Below are 15,323 nucleotides of genomic sequence, written 5' to 3'. Positions count from 1 at the left end.
ACTCTTTCCACATATGGAGATGATGATATATCCTACTTTACACAGTAGTTGTAAAAATTCAGTTAGAATGTAAATAATAGTAGCAGTAGACTTTTCTTTCGTGTTCACTAAGTATTTTCACTATGTGATTAGAACCTCATAAGTGTGTTTGGAAATGGCACTTCTGTTTATTTCAGATTAGTTTTTCTTTTTCTTCCGGTATCCACTTTCTCTTTTGTCTTAATTTGATTGTGAGCTCTGTGATCTTTTAAGGGTTGTGTGTGTGTTCGTGGTGGGGAAGGGGGTGGTGTCCCAGCATTTTTATGTTTCACTGGTAGAGCTGGCCTGAATAAATTCCCCTCCCATTAGTAGCAATGTGACGTTTCATTCCAGTTTTACAGATGTCTGTAAGTTATATAACTTACCTAATCTTACATCCAGTCACGACAGAGGAAGGATTTGAATGCCTAGTCAAACTTGAGACTCTGCTTTTAACCATAAAGCTGCCCTACCTTCCTAATGTTCAGTAAATATGGAAAACCATGTACCTCTTGGTTATTCTAAGCTACTGGCTTCTCTAATCTTTGACTTTTCTCCCTTTTTTTTTTTTTTTTTTTTTTTTTTTTGGTTACAGCCAGTGGGATGCGATCATGAACTTGGCTCTAAAGCAGTTTCAGATGCCTGTGGTGTTTGCAAAGGTGACAATTCAACTTGCAAGTTTTATAAAGGCCTGTACCTCAACCAGCACAAAGCGAATGGTAAGTGATGCTGCAAATTCAGTGCTGTCATTGGTGCGACACACCCTTTGCTGCTGAACAAACTTAAGTCATGCAAAGTACGCTTGAGCCTTTTTTGTTTGTTTGTTTTTGTTTTTGTTTTTTTTGTTTGTTTGTTTTTTCGGTATGCAGGCCTCTCACTGTTGTGGCCTCTCCCGTTGCGGAGCACAGGCTCCAGACGCACAGGCTCCGCGGCCACGGCTCACGGGCCCAGCCGCTCCGCGGCACGTGGGATCTTCCCGGACCGGGTCACGAACCCTCCGTGTCCCCTGCATCGGCAGGCGGACTCCCAACCACTGCGCCACCAGGGAAGCCCTCGCTTGAGCCTTTTACTAACTCACCTGACACACAGTAGCTGATGGCTTTTGGTGCTTATGCAAGAGCAAGGGAGGATTGGTGGGTTTTTTGTGTGAGTAGTTTCGTCAATACATACATCCCAGGGCTTCCCTGGTGGCGCAGTGGTTGAGAGTCCACCTGCCGATGCAGGGGACACGGGTTCGTGCCCGGGTCCGGAAGGATCCCGCGTGCCGCAGAACGGCTGGGCCCGTGAGCCATGGCCGCTGAGCCTGCGCATCCGGGGCCTGTGCTCTGCAACGGGAGAGGCCACAACAGTGAGAGGCCCACATACCGCAAAAAAAACAAAACAAAACAAAACAAAAAAAACATACGCCCCAGAGGGGTGTTCAACAAACGCCTTTCTGCTTAGCAATTTCAATATTCTGACCAGGCTGCCATATGCCCCACGTGCATTTGTTAAACAAAGAATGTATTATGGAACTTAGATGGTCCACACTTACAGTGTTAGATGAGTATTTGAAGCAATTCTCTCACTATCTTGAGTAGAATTGAACTTTGAGCCCTGTCTTCTGCACATCACCGTTGAGAATAGGTGGCTCCAAGTTTTTTCCAGGTAGATTAAAAATAAAAAGCTTCCTTGAGTTGCATGGCCTTTGTGGTTCTGGAAAAGGGAAGAGTGTTTTCTGTCCACACACATGTGCTTGGGAAAAGTTCATCCATTTTCTCTCTCTGGTGTTCCTACCACTTGGAAAATGAAATAACTGAGTGTTTTCACTTCATAAGAGTAGAAATGAATGTCAGCTGATGATCAAACACCCCACTCTGTAAAAATGGCCACTACCTGTCTCTGAGCCCATCTCCAATGCACGATGTGGATGTCAGAAATATTCTCTTCTTTTCCACTTAGAATATTATCCTGTTGTCACCGTCCCACCGGGCGCCCGCAGCATCGAGGTCCAGGAGCTTCAGATATCCTCCAGTTACCTCGCCGTCCGAAGCCTCAGTCACAAGTATTACCTCACGGGGGGCTGGAGCATCGACTGGCCAGGGGAGTTCGCCTTCGCAGGGACGGTGTTTGAGTACCATCGCACCTTCAACCACCCGGAACGCCTGTCCGCACTGGGACCCACCAATGAGACCCTGGTCTTTGAAGTAAGCCCCTTCTCTTTATTCAGTTCTCAGTGCCTCTTGCGGAATTTATAGTGGCCCCGATTTGAGCTAGCTTAAAAAAATCCTGGTTCAGATTTGTTTCCTAATAGGCTAAATCTCAAAGTGCAAAGGGGAAAACACAGCAACTCCATCTGGGGGAAGCGGGCAGGGATCCAGTGGGTCCCGGAGAGAATGTGTTGATGTTCACGTGCAGATGCCCACCTTTCACGGGTACACTTGGCTGTTGTGAATGCTCAGGAATATACAGGGAATCGTCTTTACATGATTCCAGTTTTTCTGTGTCTGCTGTTGGGATCATCCATTGTGGCTGTTCATCACATAGAGCCACTGGCCTAGGAGGCAGAGTGATGTAACAGAAAGCACACTTGCTTGATGGTCAAGGAAGTTTTAGTCATAGCAAACCATCTTACTTTTGTAAGCCATCATTTCTTTAGAGGTGAGAAAAGAAAAAAAATAAGTGGGTAATGATGAGGATAATAAAAACAGCCACCATGTCTGCAAATGACTCTGTAACGCAATTATCGTGGGTACATTTTCTTTGGTCCTCTTCACGTCTCTGGGTTTGCTTTTTCCAGTTTGTAAAATGGGGCTAATCATGCGCTTTCAGAGGCACGTGATTTGCTTGAGGTTGTGTAGAAGTCGTGGCCACCATGTACTGAGGACTCATGTGACCAGGCACTCCTGTTAGTCACGTGGAGTTTCAATTTCTCACTTGCAAAATTGGGATAGAAAACCTACCTCACTGACTTGCCAGAAAAATAAGCAATGAAGTGTGAAGAAATGTTAAAAGATTTGCCTACCTCACATAGCTAGGAAAAAAGCAGAGTTGAATTGGAGTCCAAATCTTTTCCATCTACAAGTATGATATCTCCTCTCAGTCCAGTCATACTGCTATGCTCTTCTGGAATCAAGGAAACATAAGCTTAATTCAACTATTATTATTATTGTTATTATTTAAGGTACTAGTCTTAAACATTTACTAAGGAAGATGAATAAAAAAAGATAGTTTTAAAGTATGACTACATATAACTTATTTCCCCCTTGAAGGGACCTATTTTATTTTATTTTAATTTTTGCTATGAAATACATTTTTTTTTTTTTTTTTGGCCGTGTTGGGTCTTGGTTGCTGCATGCGGGCTTTCTATTTGCAGCAAGCAGGGGCTACTCTTCATTGTGGTGTGCGGGCTTCTCATTGTGGTGGCTTCTCTTGTTGTGGAGCACGGGCTCTAGGTGTACGGGCTTCGGTAGTTGCAGCACACGTGCTCATTAGTTGTGGCACGCAGGCCCTAGAGTGCACGGGCTTCCGTAGTTGTGTTGCGCGGGCTCTAGGGTGTGTGCACAGGCTTCAGTAGTTGTGGTGCGTGGGCTCTAGAGCTCAGGCTCAGTAGTTGTGGCGCACGGGCTTAGTTGCTCCACCACATGTGGGATCTTCCCTGACCAGGGATAGAACCCGTGTCCCTTGCATTGGCAGGCGGATTCTTAACCACTGCGTTGTTTTTTTTTTAATTTTTATTTTATATTACAGTATATTTGATTAACAGTGTTGTGTTAGTTTCGGGTGTACAGCAGAATGATTCAGTTATACACATACATGTATCTATCCTTTTTCAAATTCTTTTCCCATTTAGGTTAATACAGAGTATTGAGCAGAGTTCCCTGTGCTATACATTAGGTCTTTGTTTGTTATCTATTTTAAATATAACAGTGTGTACATGTCAATCCCAAACTACCAGTCTATCTCTTCCCCCCACCCTTCCCCCTGGAAACCATAAGTTCATTCTCTTAAGACAATGAGTCTATTTCTGTTTTGTAAATAAGTTCATTTGCATCTTTTTTTTTTTTAGATTCTCCATATAAGCGGTATCATATGATATTTGTTTTTGTCTGTCTGACTGACTTCACTTAGTATGATCATCTCTAGGTCCATCTATGTTGCTACAAATGGCATTATTTCATTCTTTTTAATGGCTGAGTAATATTCCATTGTATGTAGACTAAACATAACTTTGGATTCTAAGTCAGATGTTGTACCCATCGTATGGTTAAGAGTACAGACTTGTAATTAGCTATGTAACTTGGACCAGTATCTTCACCTCTGTGTCACTTAATGTCCACATTTGTAAAAATTGGCAAGCAATACCAGCTAGCTGTCAGTGCTAGCATAAGAAGAACTTAAGATAACTTCAGTGCTTACAGAGTGCTTGGCACATAACGTTTCTAACTGCTACCATACTTCTGCCTTCTGAGCATATAACAGATATATTTTTTAAAAACCTAAACCTCAGACCATGATGAGCACACTGGCAACCACAGGCCAATTCCAGCTCCCAGATCTTCATAATTTTTTAAAAATGGATCAGAGGTTTAATATCAGGTGATTTCTTATAAAAATGTAGATTTTGACATCTTTCACGAAAAAGGAGCTTCTGGTCCCAGTAGATATTTGAGTTTGCAACCCTGGCCCTAGGTCTTGACCGTGAGTTAATTTCCCATTATCTTGTGAACTTGAGATACTAGGTCCTGTCATCTCTGTCTGTGTGATAGAAGGTCCCGCAAAGATTTCACAGTTGAGAGCAGCTGTCTTTAGGAAATATTCTTCCAACGCTCTCAGGTCTTTTTTTTTTTTTATATTGGAGTATAGCTGATTTACAATGTTGTGTTAGTTTCAGGTGTACAGCAAAGTGATTCAATGATACATATACATGTATCTATTCTTTTTCAGATTGTTTACCCATATAGGTTATTACAGAGTATTGAGTAGAGTTCCTTGTGCTATACAGTAGGTCCTTGTTGGTTATCTGCTTTATATATAGTAGTGTGTGTGTGTGTGTGTGTGTGTGTGTGTGTGTGTGTGTGTGTGTCTGTGTGTGTGTGTCTGTGTTAATCCCAAGCTCCTAATTTGTGTGTGTGTGTTTGCATATTTTTTTAACAACTTTATTGGAATATAATTTCTTTACAATGGTGTGTTAGTTTCTGTTTTATGACAAAGTGAATCAGCTGTACATATACATATATCCCCATATCTCCTCCCTCTTGTGTCTCCCTCCCTCCCACCCTCCCTATCCCACCCCTCAAGGTGGACACAAAGCACCGCCAAGCTCCTAATTTATCCCTCCCTGCCACATTTCCCCTTTGGTAACCGTATTTGTTTTCTAAATCTGCATGGTTGTTTTATAAATAAGTTCATTTGTATAATTTTTTAAAAATTAGATTCCCCATATGAGTGATATGATATGATATTTGTCTTTCTCTGTCTGACCTACTTTACTTAGTATGTTAATCTCTAGGTCCATCCATGTTGCTGCAAATAGCATTATTTCATTCATTTTTATGGCTGAGTAGTATTCCATTGTATATATGTACCACATCTTCTTTATCCATTCCTCTGTTGATGGACATTTAGGTTGCTTCCATGTCTTGGCTGTTGTAAATAGTGCTGCAGTGAATATTGGGGGCCCATGTAGCTTTTCGAACCATGGTTTTCTCTGGATAAATGCCCAGGAGTGGGATTGCTGGATCGTATGGTAGTTCTATTTTTAGTTTTTTAAGGAACCTCCATACTGTTCTCCATAGTGGCTGCACCAATCTACATTCCCACCAACAGTGTAGGAGGGTTCCCTGTTCTCCACACCCTCTCCAGCATTTATTGTTTGTAGACTTTTTGACGATGGCCATTCTGACCAGTGCGAGCTGATACCTCGTTGTAGTTTTGATTTGCATTTCTCCCATAATTCGTGATGTGAGCATCTTTTCGGCCATCTGTATATCTTCTTTGGAGAAATGTCTATTTAGATCATCCGCCCATTTTTTGATTGGGTTGTTTATTTCAGAAGATGAGATTAGGAACCCCAAATCAAATTGGACTATTGTTAGGGTAGTTTGGAGCTCAACAATGAATCAGGGCCCTAAAATCACCCTGTAATTACACCTAAGCCATAGGAATTGAACTTTCTGGTTAAAGATTTTGAGACTTTTTATTCAGTCCTAATTTTTTAGGTGGATACGTTTATTTCTTTTCTATCAAGCATTTGAGCAGCAAACATCTTTTCCATTTCTTTAGAAAAGGTGTATTTTCTTTAGAGAGGTATATTTGGCTTGCAAGGGATTTGTTTCAGAGCAACATGGTTTCATTAGTTTTGCCACGAGGCCTTTGATCCATCTCTAAGCAGATGTACACAAACCAAGTTCTGTGGCTAGAAAATTACCAAATTGGAAGGTGGGTGTCTCTCAGGGCTTCTGCCCCGGGCAACCAGAACTAAGTCCAAATGATTCCTCATAAGAAATGTGTGTTTTACTACTTGATGACAAGCAGCCATTTTTTGTTGTTGCTGTTTCTCTGTCCAGTTTTCTTCATAATCACAAAGCCATTCCAGTAGGTTTTCACAGTTCTGTTTGTAATTTAAGGTTTGCTGTTAAACATACGTTATCTGCGGGAAAACCACAACAAAGAATGAGACGAGAAGTGATGGAAAGTGCAAAGCAGAATCACAGAGTTCCTTCTGACTTTCATCTTTAGAACCTGAATGTCCCCTGTCATTGTCTGTGTTGATCAAATTGACCAGATAATGGCCACATTGTCACCGAACGCTATGCCAGCCTGAAGCTAAGAATTTTTATTTGGGCTTTGCTTAATTGAAGCGTAACTCCTTATCTCACTCATCTCCATTATTTAGTGCTGATTAAAAGTAAATCTTTGGACTGTTCACCAGGTCCAAACATCTTCCTGATGATTAGGAGCTAGTTTTGAGAAATGGAAGTGTGGCCTCAATTGGTGATGGAGTTCTGCAAAATCGGTCAGGTTCGTCATCGATTTTCTTACAGGGAATTCCCAGGCGGTCCAGTGGTTAGGACTCCTCTTTCTCTCTGCCAAGGGCCTGGGTTCAATCCCTGGTCGGGGAACTAAGATCCCACAAGCCGTGGGGCACGGCCAGAAAACAAACTAAGAAACAAACAAAAACAGCTGGGTTGTCCTTGCAAATACAGACACCTCCTCGGGCGGTGAGGGGGGGGGGAACAAACACACAAACAATCAAAATGTAAGGATAAATTATTGGATAGATCTAGTAAAATTATAAAAACATAAAGTCTTCCCCAGGTTCAACTGGATATGTACGGTTTTATAAAATAGTTTTCCCTACTATATAAATAGGGTAAAAGCTATAATAAGATCTCTATAAATACAAATTTGTAGTTTCACCACAATGCAGTAAGGTCACATTTGCTTAGCTGTTGTTTTTATAAAGTCTTACTTTATGTATGCATTCTACTTACAGATTCCATGAAAGCTTCAGTTGATGTCCTAAGAATGTGACTTGTCTGAAAATATTCCAGAGGGAAACATGTATGATTAATTGGTCATGCCTTGCTTGTATTTTTTCAAGGAGTTATGGTTTCATTCAAAACTTGCAACTATTTTAGGAGATTTTAAAAAATCCAATCCAGTAACCTCGCATTATGTCTATTTTATCTTTTCAAAGAATTTGGGCTAATGACTTTAATATTTAAATTGTACTTTATTGCTCTCAGGAGAACATCATCAAATTTCAGGTCGGTTTTTATCGCATGCTCATGCCTTTCCAAAATCGAGAGAACACAGTGACTTTAAAAACTGAAAATCGCAATAAGCGATAAATTACATTGTCCAAAACTAGGCTATATATCAACATCCAAGTAATCCATGGCCTTCTTTGTTAAAGGAAGTTAAATAAAGTTCATATGCCTTTCCATGCAACTATGAATTGAACTAAAATGAATACTTTTGGAGCCAAAAATATGTTCAGTCCAGTATGAAATGTTGAATGTGTTTCACAAGCCTGTGGGATGATGAAAGTGGGAACCTACCAAAATGGAAAGTGCTGTTCTATCCACAGAAAGTATAAGTCTGTGAAAGAAAGCACTTTCTCTCTTTGCCGCTTAAAATGACTGCACGTTCACTGAGCTCGTATTATAGTGTAAAATTCAGCAGAAGGGTGTGTTTGCCAGAACACATGAGGATAGCAGTGTAAGGATAATGTCCCTTTTTATATCTCGTTCATTTATTTTAATCAGATCCTCCCAATATCTTAGCTAAGTCTTATCTTCAGCTTCTTTGGCATGTGTTGATTTAGGTATAGCTACCTTCAAAGCAGTATTCCTCTGTTTATTTTCTCTTGACGTCTGATAAAACTAAACTTTTGTTGAGTGCCCATTTGTGCCCAGCCCTCTATAGACATTGGAGATGCACCAATGGTTAAGACATAAATCATGTCACCAAATCATTATAGTCTCAGGTCTTTAAAAAATGTAAAGAGCGAATTTTGGTAGGTTGATCCGATTCTTTTTGGAAGCAACGTGGGTTTGAACAGGGAACATCTCTATAAATGGTTGGTGATACGGGTCACTCGGATACTACTCTGTCACTTTGCGTGAGTCACTTAAATTATCTGAGGCCCAGTCTTCTCATTTGGGAAATGATTTCCCCAGACTAAACTAATATCTTCTACTCTGTCCTGTAACACTGTCTTGAAGCACTTCTAAGCACCTGAAACCCTATGTTGCCGAAAGATGACTTAACTCCTCTTCATAGATTACACAACTGGCATAGTATCTGGAACGTTGTGGTCACTCAAAAACAAAAATTTACTGAATGAATGACATCCAATGATAAAATTCATTCATTCATTTAAAGAGCAGAAGGGCTTCCCTGGTGGCGCAGTGGATAAGACTCCACGTTCACAATGTAGGGGGCCCAGGTTTGATCCCTCGTCAGGGAACTAGATCCCACATGCATGCCGCAACCAAGAGTTCACATGCCACAACTAAGGAGCCCACGAGCCGCAACTAAGGAGCCTGCCTGCCACAACTAAGGAGCCCACCTCCTGCAACTAAGGAGCCCACCTCCTGCAACTGAGACCTGGTGCAACCAAAGAAATAAATAAATATTAAAAATAAAATAAATAAATAGTAGAATCTTCTTTCCAAGTTGAAAAATCATACATGGAGACAGTAAATCAAGTGCAAGGAGACTTTCTGTGACCAAAGTCAAGAGTGACAGGGCCCAGAGGCCAGCCTCTCCTCCCCATTTCTGCCCTTCTGTCCCAAACCACAGTCGTAATCTGAAGTTCTCTGAAAGGCTTAGACTTGTGCGGTACACATTTTAAAAACCACTGGATTTCATCATCTCTTAGGACTAGTCCTAGAATTGTACAGTTGAAAGTTGAGTACAGTGAAGGGCATTTAAATATTGAAATTTGATCTCCTCAGTTGCATTTGAGGAATCGATCTGCTCTCTAAAAGGCTTGCCTTTCCCAAAGTGAATAATTTACACATAAGAACTTGCTGCCCAGTCAGATCACAGTTGACTTACCTTAATCTGGCCGAACAGCAACTTGCCCTCCCAGGGTGGTGGGTTTAACAGATCTTTTCACTTATTTCTGGGTGTTTTCTAGTGCAAGGCAGGGGTAATGCAGTCCTGGGACAGACTGACTGCTGTCAGTTAACCTCAAGAAATAAGTGCATATGGCCCGACACAAAAGTGTCCCCTGCTTCTGGTTATTTTTAATGTCAGAACTTTACAGAATGTCTTCATAGGGAAGCTCAGTTTAAATGGAAAACAGCTTTTCACTTTTATCACCAAGTCATGTGCCTGCCTAATTTTCAAATACAGTCTGTGTTACAAACCTTCATTCTTCTCGGAACCCGGATTCTACACGGTCCAACGTTAGCAACAGGTGGATGTCAATTTAGAGTGAGCTGGCCCCTTAATTTCCTCAGTGGCCAAGAGGAAATTCCTAAGGGTAATCAAGGATTTATATGATTGTCTGAGGTCTTAAATTTTTAGGCATTATTTAAGTCCATCAATCAACTTCTTATTTTGAAGTTCAGACATACATATACATGTAAATGACTTGGAGAAATGGAGCTAATGTTCATGACCCTGTATCATATTTCTGCATTGCCCAGGGGAAAATGACTCACACACGTGCACACCCCAGCACAGAAAGAAATCAATATTGATTTGGCAACCATATACTTTCTGAGATCACTACAGACACAGTTATTATAAACTAGATAATTTCCACATCTTTCTTTATTTCAGCTTATCCCCTGCAACGTGAGTCTGGCATAGAGTCTAAGGAATTTCTCATTGAACTAGTGCACTCATTAGTCATCTGAAAGATTTAAAAGTCAGCTTATATTTCAATAGTCTTCAGGATGCTATGCATAGACCTACCGTATTTATTTTACTGGGTTTGGGAACACAAGAAAAACTAAATCTTCTGCCCATCACATGGCTAAATTGTATGTGCGTGTGCGTGTGCGTGTGCGTGTGCGTGCCTTGTACAAGGAATTAAATTTTGAAGTGGTAGAAATGTGAAAACTGAAGTTCAGAGTTGAAGTTTACACATGCCTTCGTTGAAAAATAATCATTTAATCTAAAGTAGACGTCTGTATGCTGGGCGTTTTGAGTACGGCTGAAAATTTAATGTTTTTCCATTTTGAGATTGAGCTATCGGTAACGTAAGGTCACTGGTTTTGTCCTTTGTATAAGTGCGGTGCAAAAGGCCCGTTTAAGATATAATTTTAGGGAGCCTTGGCAATGAGAATGAAAAACACAAAAATTCTCTTTTTTTTTCCATGACTAGTGAAGGTGTCCACTTAGAGATGATACATTCTTTAGAAGTGACTGAAGATCAGCTTTTTTGCTAGCTGATGTACTCTCACACTCTGTCTCTCTCTCTCCCCCCTTCTCCCCACCTCCCCGCCTCCCCCTTCCCCCTCCCGTGCCCCTCCCCCACTTTTTTCTTCCCCTCCTTTATTCTCTTTCTCTGTCTCTGTTTCTTTCTGTCTCTCTCTCACACACAGCAGTGAATGAGTCATATTCTCCATCAAACTGTCATGCAGTTGGAGGGTAGGTGAGGAAATTCATCATGAGTGTTTCATTTATAAAGTAACTTCATCTCCGTCGGATAAACAGTGAGTCAGGACGACATGATAACACAGGTTGCTAGTCTAGGACTGAAATATGATCCCCTGTGTTTTTACAGCATTCCTTGTTTTTTTTTTTTTAAAAAAAAAAAAAGTCTTAAAAATGAAAGCTCTCCTTTATGTTAAGGATTTTTTTTCTCTCTCTGTTAAGAGGCAAAAGGGGGTGTTTAACTCTTTGAAAACCCTTTCCCAATTAATCGTGTACCAAGAGAGAATCCTGCAGCTGACAAATACAGCAGCCTTTGTAATGACAGTAAGTGAGAAATAGGTTAACAACAGGCCAGTTTCAAGGCAGAAAAAGACATCTAAAGAAAATTACTGTAATAAACATCTTCCTCTGCTCTTTGGCAAAAGGAGATGATGGGGTGGCGGGGGACCAGGTAGACAGGCGCATTGATCACTGAGTTGACAGTGTGCAAGCATCACTGACAGAGACTTACCTTCTCAGCCAGCTCCTTCCTTGTGACCCTGCTGTCTGCATCCCCCGCCCCCCGCAAGGGGAAGGGGCTGAAATGAGTAAAGATGTGCCTCACGATAAAATCAGTGAAAGGGAAAGGAGATTATCCAAGGAGCAGGGATGGGGTGAAGACACAAAACACAAAAGAGGCAAGGAAGTAATGGAGAATAAATTCAGAACAGATGATAGGAAACTCCAGACTCCAGAGGACGATTCAGATGTGCTTTCATGATGCCACATCATTTGTCTAGAGATTGCCATTTGCTATTTGAAGTGCAGGCCTCCAGTTAATTCATGGCAAATACTTATGTGACAGGTCGGAGAACACTATTTCTCTTCACTAAACTCTGAGGAATGTTGATGAGTTGAATTAGAACTGTAGTCGGGGTTCAATGTGTCAGCCCACACCTTTGAAGCTGCCTCACAGATGTACTTCCAAGGCCCCGATCGGGGTCTTCGTGGTGCTGTGTCTTGTCAAATCCAACTCACTCACACCTAATAGCAGTGGTGATACCTGGTCATGTTTTCCAGGCTTTGAAGCAAACAAGAAGGCAAAGACAACTGGCTGATTTTTCACATCACGAGGCTTCCAAAAAATCACAGGATTATACAAAAACAGGAATTCACACTACAAAACTATCCCTTCCCTGACTTAGCCAACACGTAATGTACGGAGCAATTCATCATTTATCAGAAGGGGGTCAATCTATAAAGTAGGTTGTATTTCAGCAGTTAAAACAATGGTGAAATCCAACAGTTCTATAAATGCAGGGGAAAATGGATTGAGGAGATTAAAAATCATGTATCCTTAAGTCAGATATTAGCGTGTTCAAGAAACAACATTTTCAGGTTGGAACCCGATAGCACAATGTAAATGTTATAGCATGCTCTTGGATCCCAGTGACAACGTCTTTTCAACAGTTCATCCAGTTTTTAGAACTTTAAATTAGAATCCTAGATGTGACATTTCAGAGCTGGAGATGCAGTGTCCCAAGAGTTAAGATGTCCAGTTTGGGAGTCGGACAATATCAGAGACTTGTGTTCTCAGTGTTGCTGCTTACTAGCTACGGGGCCTTGTGTATTGGTGCATTCATCTACAGTACTAAGATATTAACAGCACTGTGCCTTCCTCATAGTATCGTTATCAGCTTTATTTTTTTTTGAATATTTATTTATTTGGTTGCCTCAGGTCTTCGTTGCGGCAGGCGGGCTCCTTAGTTGCGGCTCGCCAGCTCCTTAGTTGCGGCTCGCCGGCTCCTTAGTTGCGGCATGCCTGTGGGATCTAGTTCCTGGACCAGGAATCAAACCCGGACCCCCTGGTTTGGCAGCACAGTGTCTTATCCACTGCGCCACCAGGGAAGTCCTGAGTGTTGTTATCAGCTTTAAATGAGATAATGCTTGTACAGCGCTTTGCCTGGCATAACACACTAAGTGTTGCTGCTGTTATTTTTTAAAGCGATCAAGTACATTACTGAAGACAAGAAATAAGCTTCCAAGCATGCACTAAATAAAAAGTCGGTCTTTAGAACCTATGCATAAGTCTTTAGTTTCCATGGGAGAATTAGGACAACTTCCTTAAAAGGAAAAATGGGCCTTAAGTAATGAAACAAAAATGAAGCTGATTGAAGGCATTTATAGTTTTTGCACATTAAAAATTAAAAGTGGGAGTGACAGAAAGCAAGCTGTTTACCCAAGATTACTCAATGTGCCCTTTGTTTTAACTTCGTGTGCCCCAAGCAGAACCTGCATCCCCCTTCCTTCAGAGGGCAGTTGGTAGAGTCCAGCCCCCGTCTGTGGTTTTCCAACTTAAGAAGCTGTAAATTTTATAGCTCCGCACCCTGCGGTCAGAGCTGCTGAGTGCTGTGTCTGAAGTCAGGTGGTTGGTGTGTTAAAGGTAGACACTGAACAGTTCTACTGAGGACCTGGAGGCACTTAAGGAGGTTGCTTGCCAACTGTAAGTTAGAGACCCAGTGCCAGTTGGCTGGAAAATCCTCTGGACTGAGTCCAGTTAAGTAGACTGAATTGGCTAGCAGTCTTTCCAAACTTGTGCATTTCACAGCTGGGCTATACAGTCCGACGCGCAGCACGGGGCGTTATTGTGACGTTGTGCTACGATGGGGGGGTGGGGGAGGGTTGTGGCATCCATGTGACCTGGAGGGCCTTTGTGTTCTCCACTAGTGCTGAAAAAAGTTATTGACTGCGCTTGACAGGGTCACTGAAAATATCTCTAAATAGATGTGAGTGATGGGAATTAGCATTTTCAAATGACGTATTGTTTCAGATGTGTTCGCTCCTCGGCATCCGCAGAGGCAGTTAGAATCTTAGCTACGCGGTTATCACACATCGTCCCACGGTCCTGCTTCCAAGCGCGTCGGGTGGGTCGCACTGTCTGTGGTCAAGGTGATGGTCATGGTCACACTGAGGCACTTAGGTATAGCCGAGCCTGCCAAATTAGTGGGTGACGTCTCCACTAAGAGGAGTGGGCAAAATCATTGTTAGACCGCAGGACCATTTAGAATTTGGAACATTTTTAATTGTGTCTTAAAACTGTTGCAGGTGAGAAAACCTCAGCCTTAAGGTTGGGCAGAGGTGGCTTCATGGACGTGGAACCCGCAAAGTCACAGGGGACCTTGGACCCAGAAGTGCCTTATGTTTGGTTTACTGTTCTGTTGTCACCAGCTTGAAATCCTGAATCATTTTTTTAAACGAGGGGCCTTGCATTTCCATTTTCCTCTGGGCCCTGCAAATTATGTAGCCACTCCTGAGGGTGGGATTGACTTTTTTTTTTTTTAAAACAAAGTCCAGTCCTTCTTCAGAATGGGGTAAAGAAGGGACTTAGAGATTCTTTCAGCCAGACGATCTGTCTATTTCCAAAGGATTGGCTATTGCAAGCATCAAACAGTAGAAGATAAGACAACTGCTGTGGTTACTTTGTTCCTCATACAGGATTAGAAAAAGGGCAGAGAATGCCTAAATTATCATAGAGAAGCAAATAATGTAATTGGCAAAAACTCATCTTTTGTATATTTGGTCTTGGTGTCTATTTGTTTAAATAATTACTTTCTTTAAGAAGCCTGTATGAGCTGATGTTAAAGTAAATTCTAAAGTCAGCTTTCTGCTGGTTTATACAAATACTGTCCTTCAGCCTACGTGGTTACACATAGAACTCTCCTGTGACCTCACAGATACACAGACATTATAGTGAAGCCGTGAGTCATTTGATTTTTTTTTTGAAGTTGAGAGTCTTATTCATTTGTGCATTCAATGAATGCATTAATATGTCCAACAAAAAAAATATAAACAATATGTCCTGTAGGCCATTGGCTATAGAACTATACTAGTAATATGACAGTAACCAGCTATGACATATGTTATGAGTTAGTCATTTAAAGTTGCATAATTTTGTGCACATTTACAGTAAATCGTGGGAGTTATTTCTCTTCTTGACGTGGCTGCGTAAGTAAGCTTCTTTTAATACCTTGATAGTATGAAATGGAGCAGTTGCCTTCTTGCTATTAACTACTTTTAGTGCAGACGTTTTACTTTTCAGAGGATCTTTACATATTTTTGCTTCACCTAAGGGAAGGAAGGTGGGAAACTCAATATAAAAGTTTGTCCTTGGGCTTCCCTGGTGGCACAGTGGTTGAGAGTCCGCCTGCCGATGCAGTGGACACGGG

At 41.5% G+C, this 15,323-nt stretch overlaps 1 protein-coding gene across 1 annotated transcript in view; it reads left to right on the top strand.

Moving 5' to 3' along the window:
* ADAMTS18 (ADAM metallopeptidase with thrombospondin type 1 motif 18) overlaps positions 1-15,323 on the top strand; it is a 162,933-nt gene that overhangs the window by 117,227 nt on the left and 30,383 nt on the right. Inside the window, 2 exon segments of the mRNA XM_007447144.1 lie at positions 614-737; positions 1,960-2,204. Coding sequence (XP_007447206.1) covers positions 614-737; positions 1,960-2,204 — 369 coding nt within the window.

This window comes from Lipotes vexillifer, unplaced genomic scaffold (genome assembly GCF_000442215.2).
Source record: "Lipotes vexillifer unplaced genomic scaffold, Lipotes_vexillifer_v1.1 scaffold871, whole genome shotgun sequence".
Taxonomy (NCBI): domain Eukaryota; kingdom Metazoa; phylum Chordata; class Mammalia; order Artiodactyla; family Lipotidae; genus Lipotes; species Lipotes vexillifer.
The sequence above is the reverse complement of the archived record's forward strand: the minus strand, read 5'-3'. Positions and strand labels throughout refer to the sequence as shown.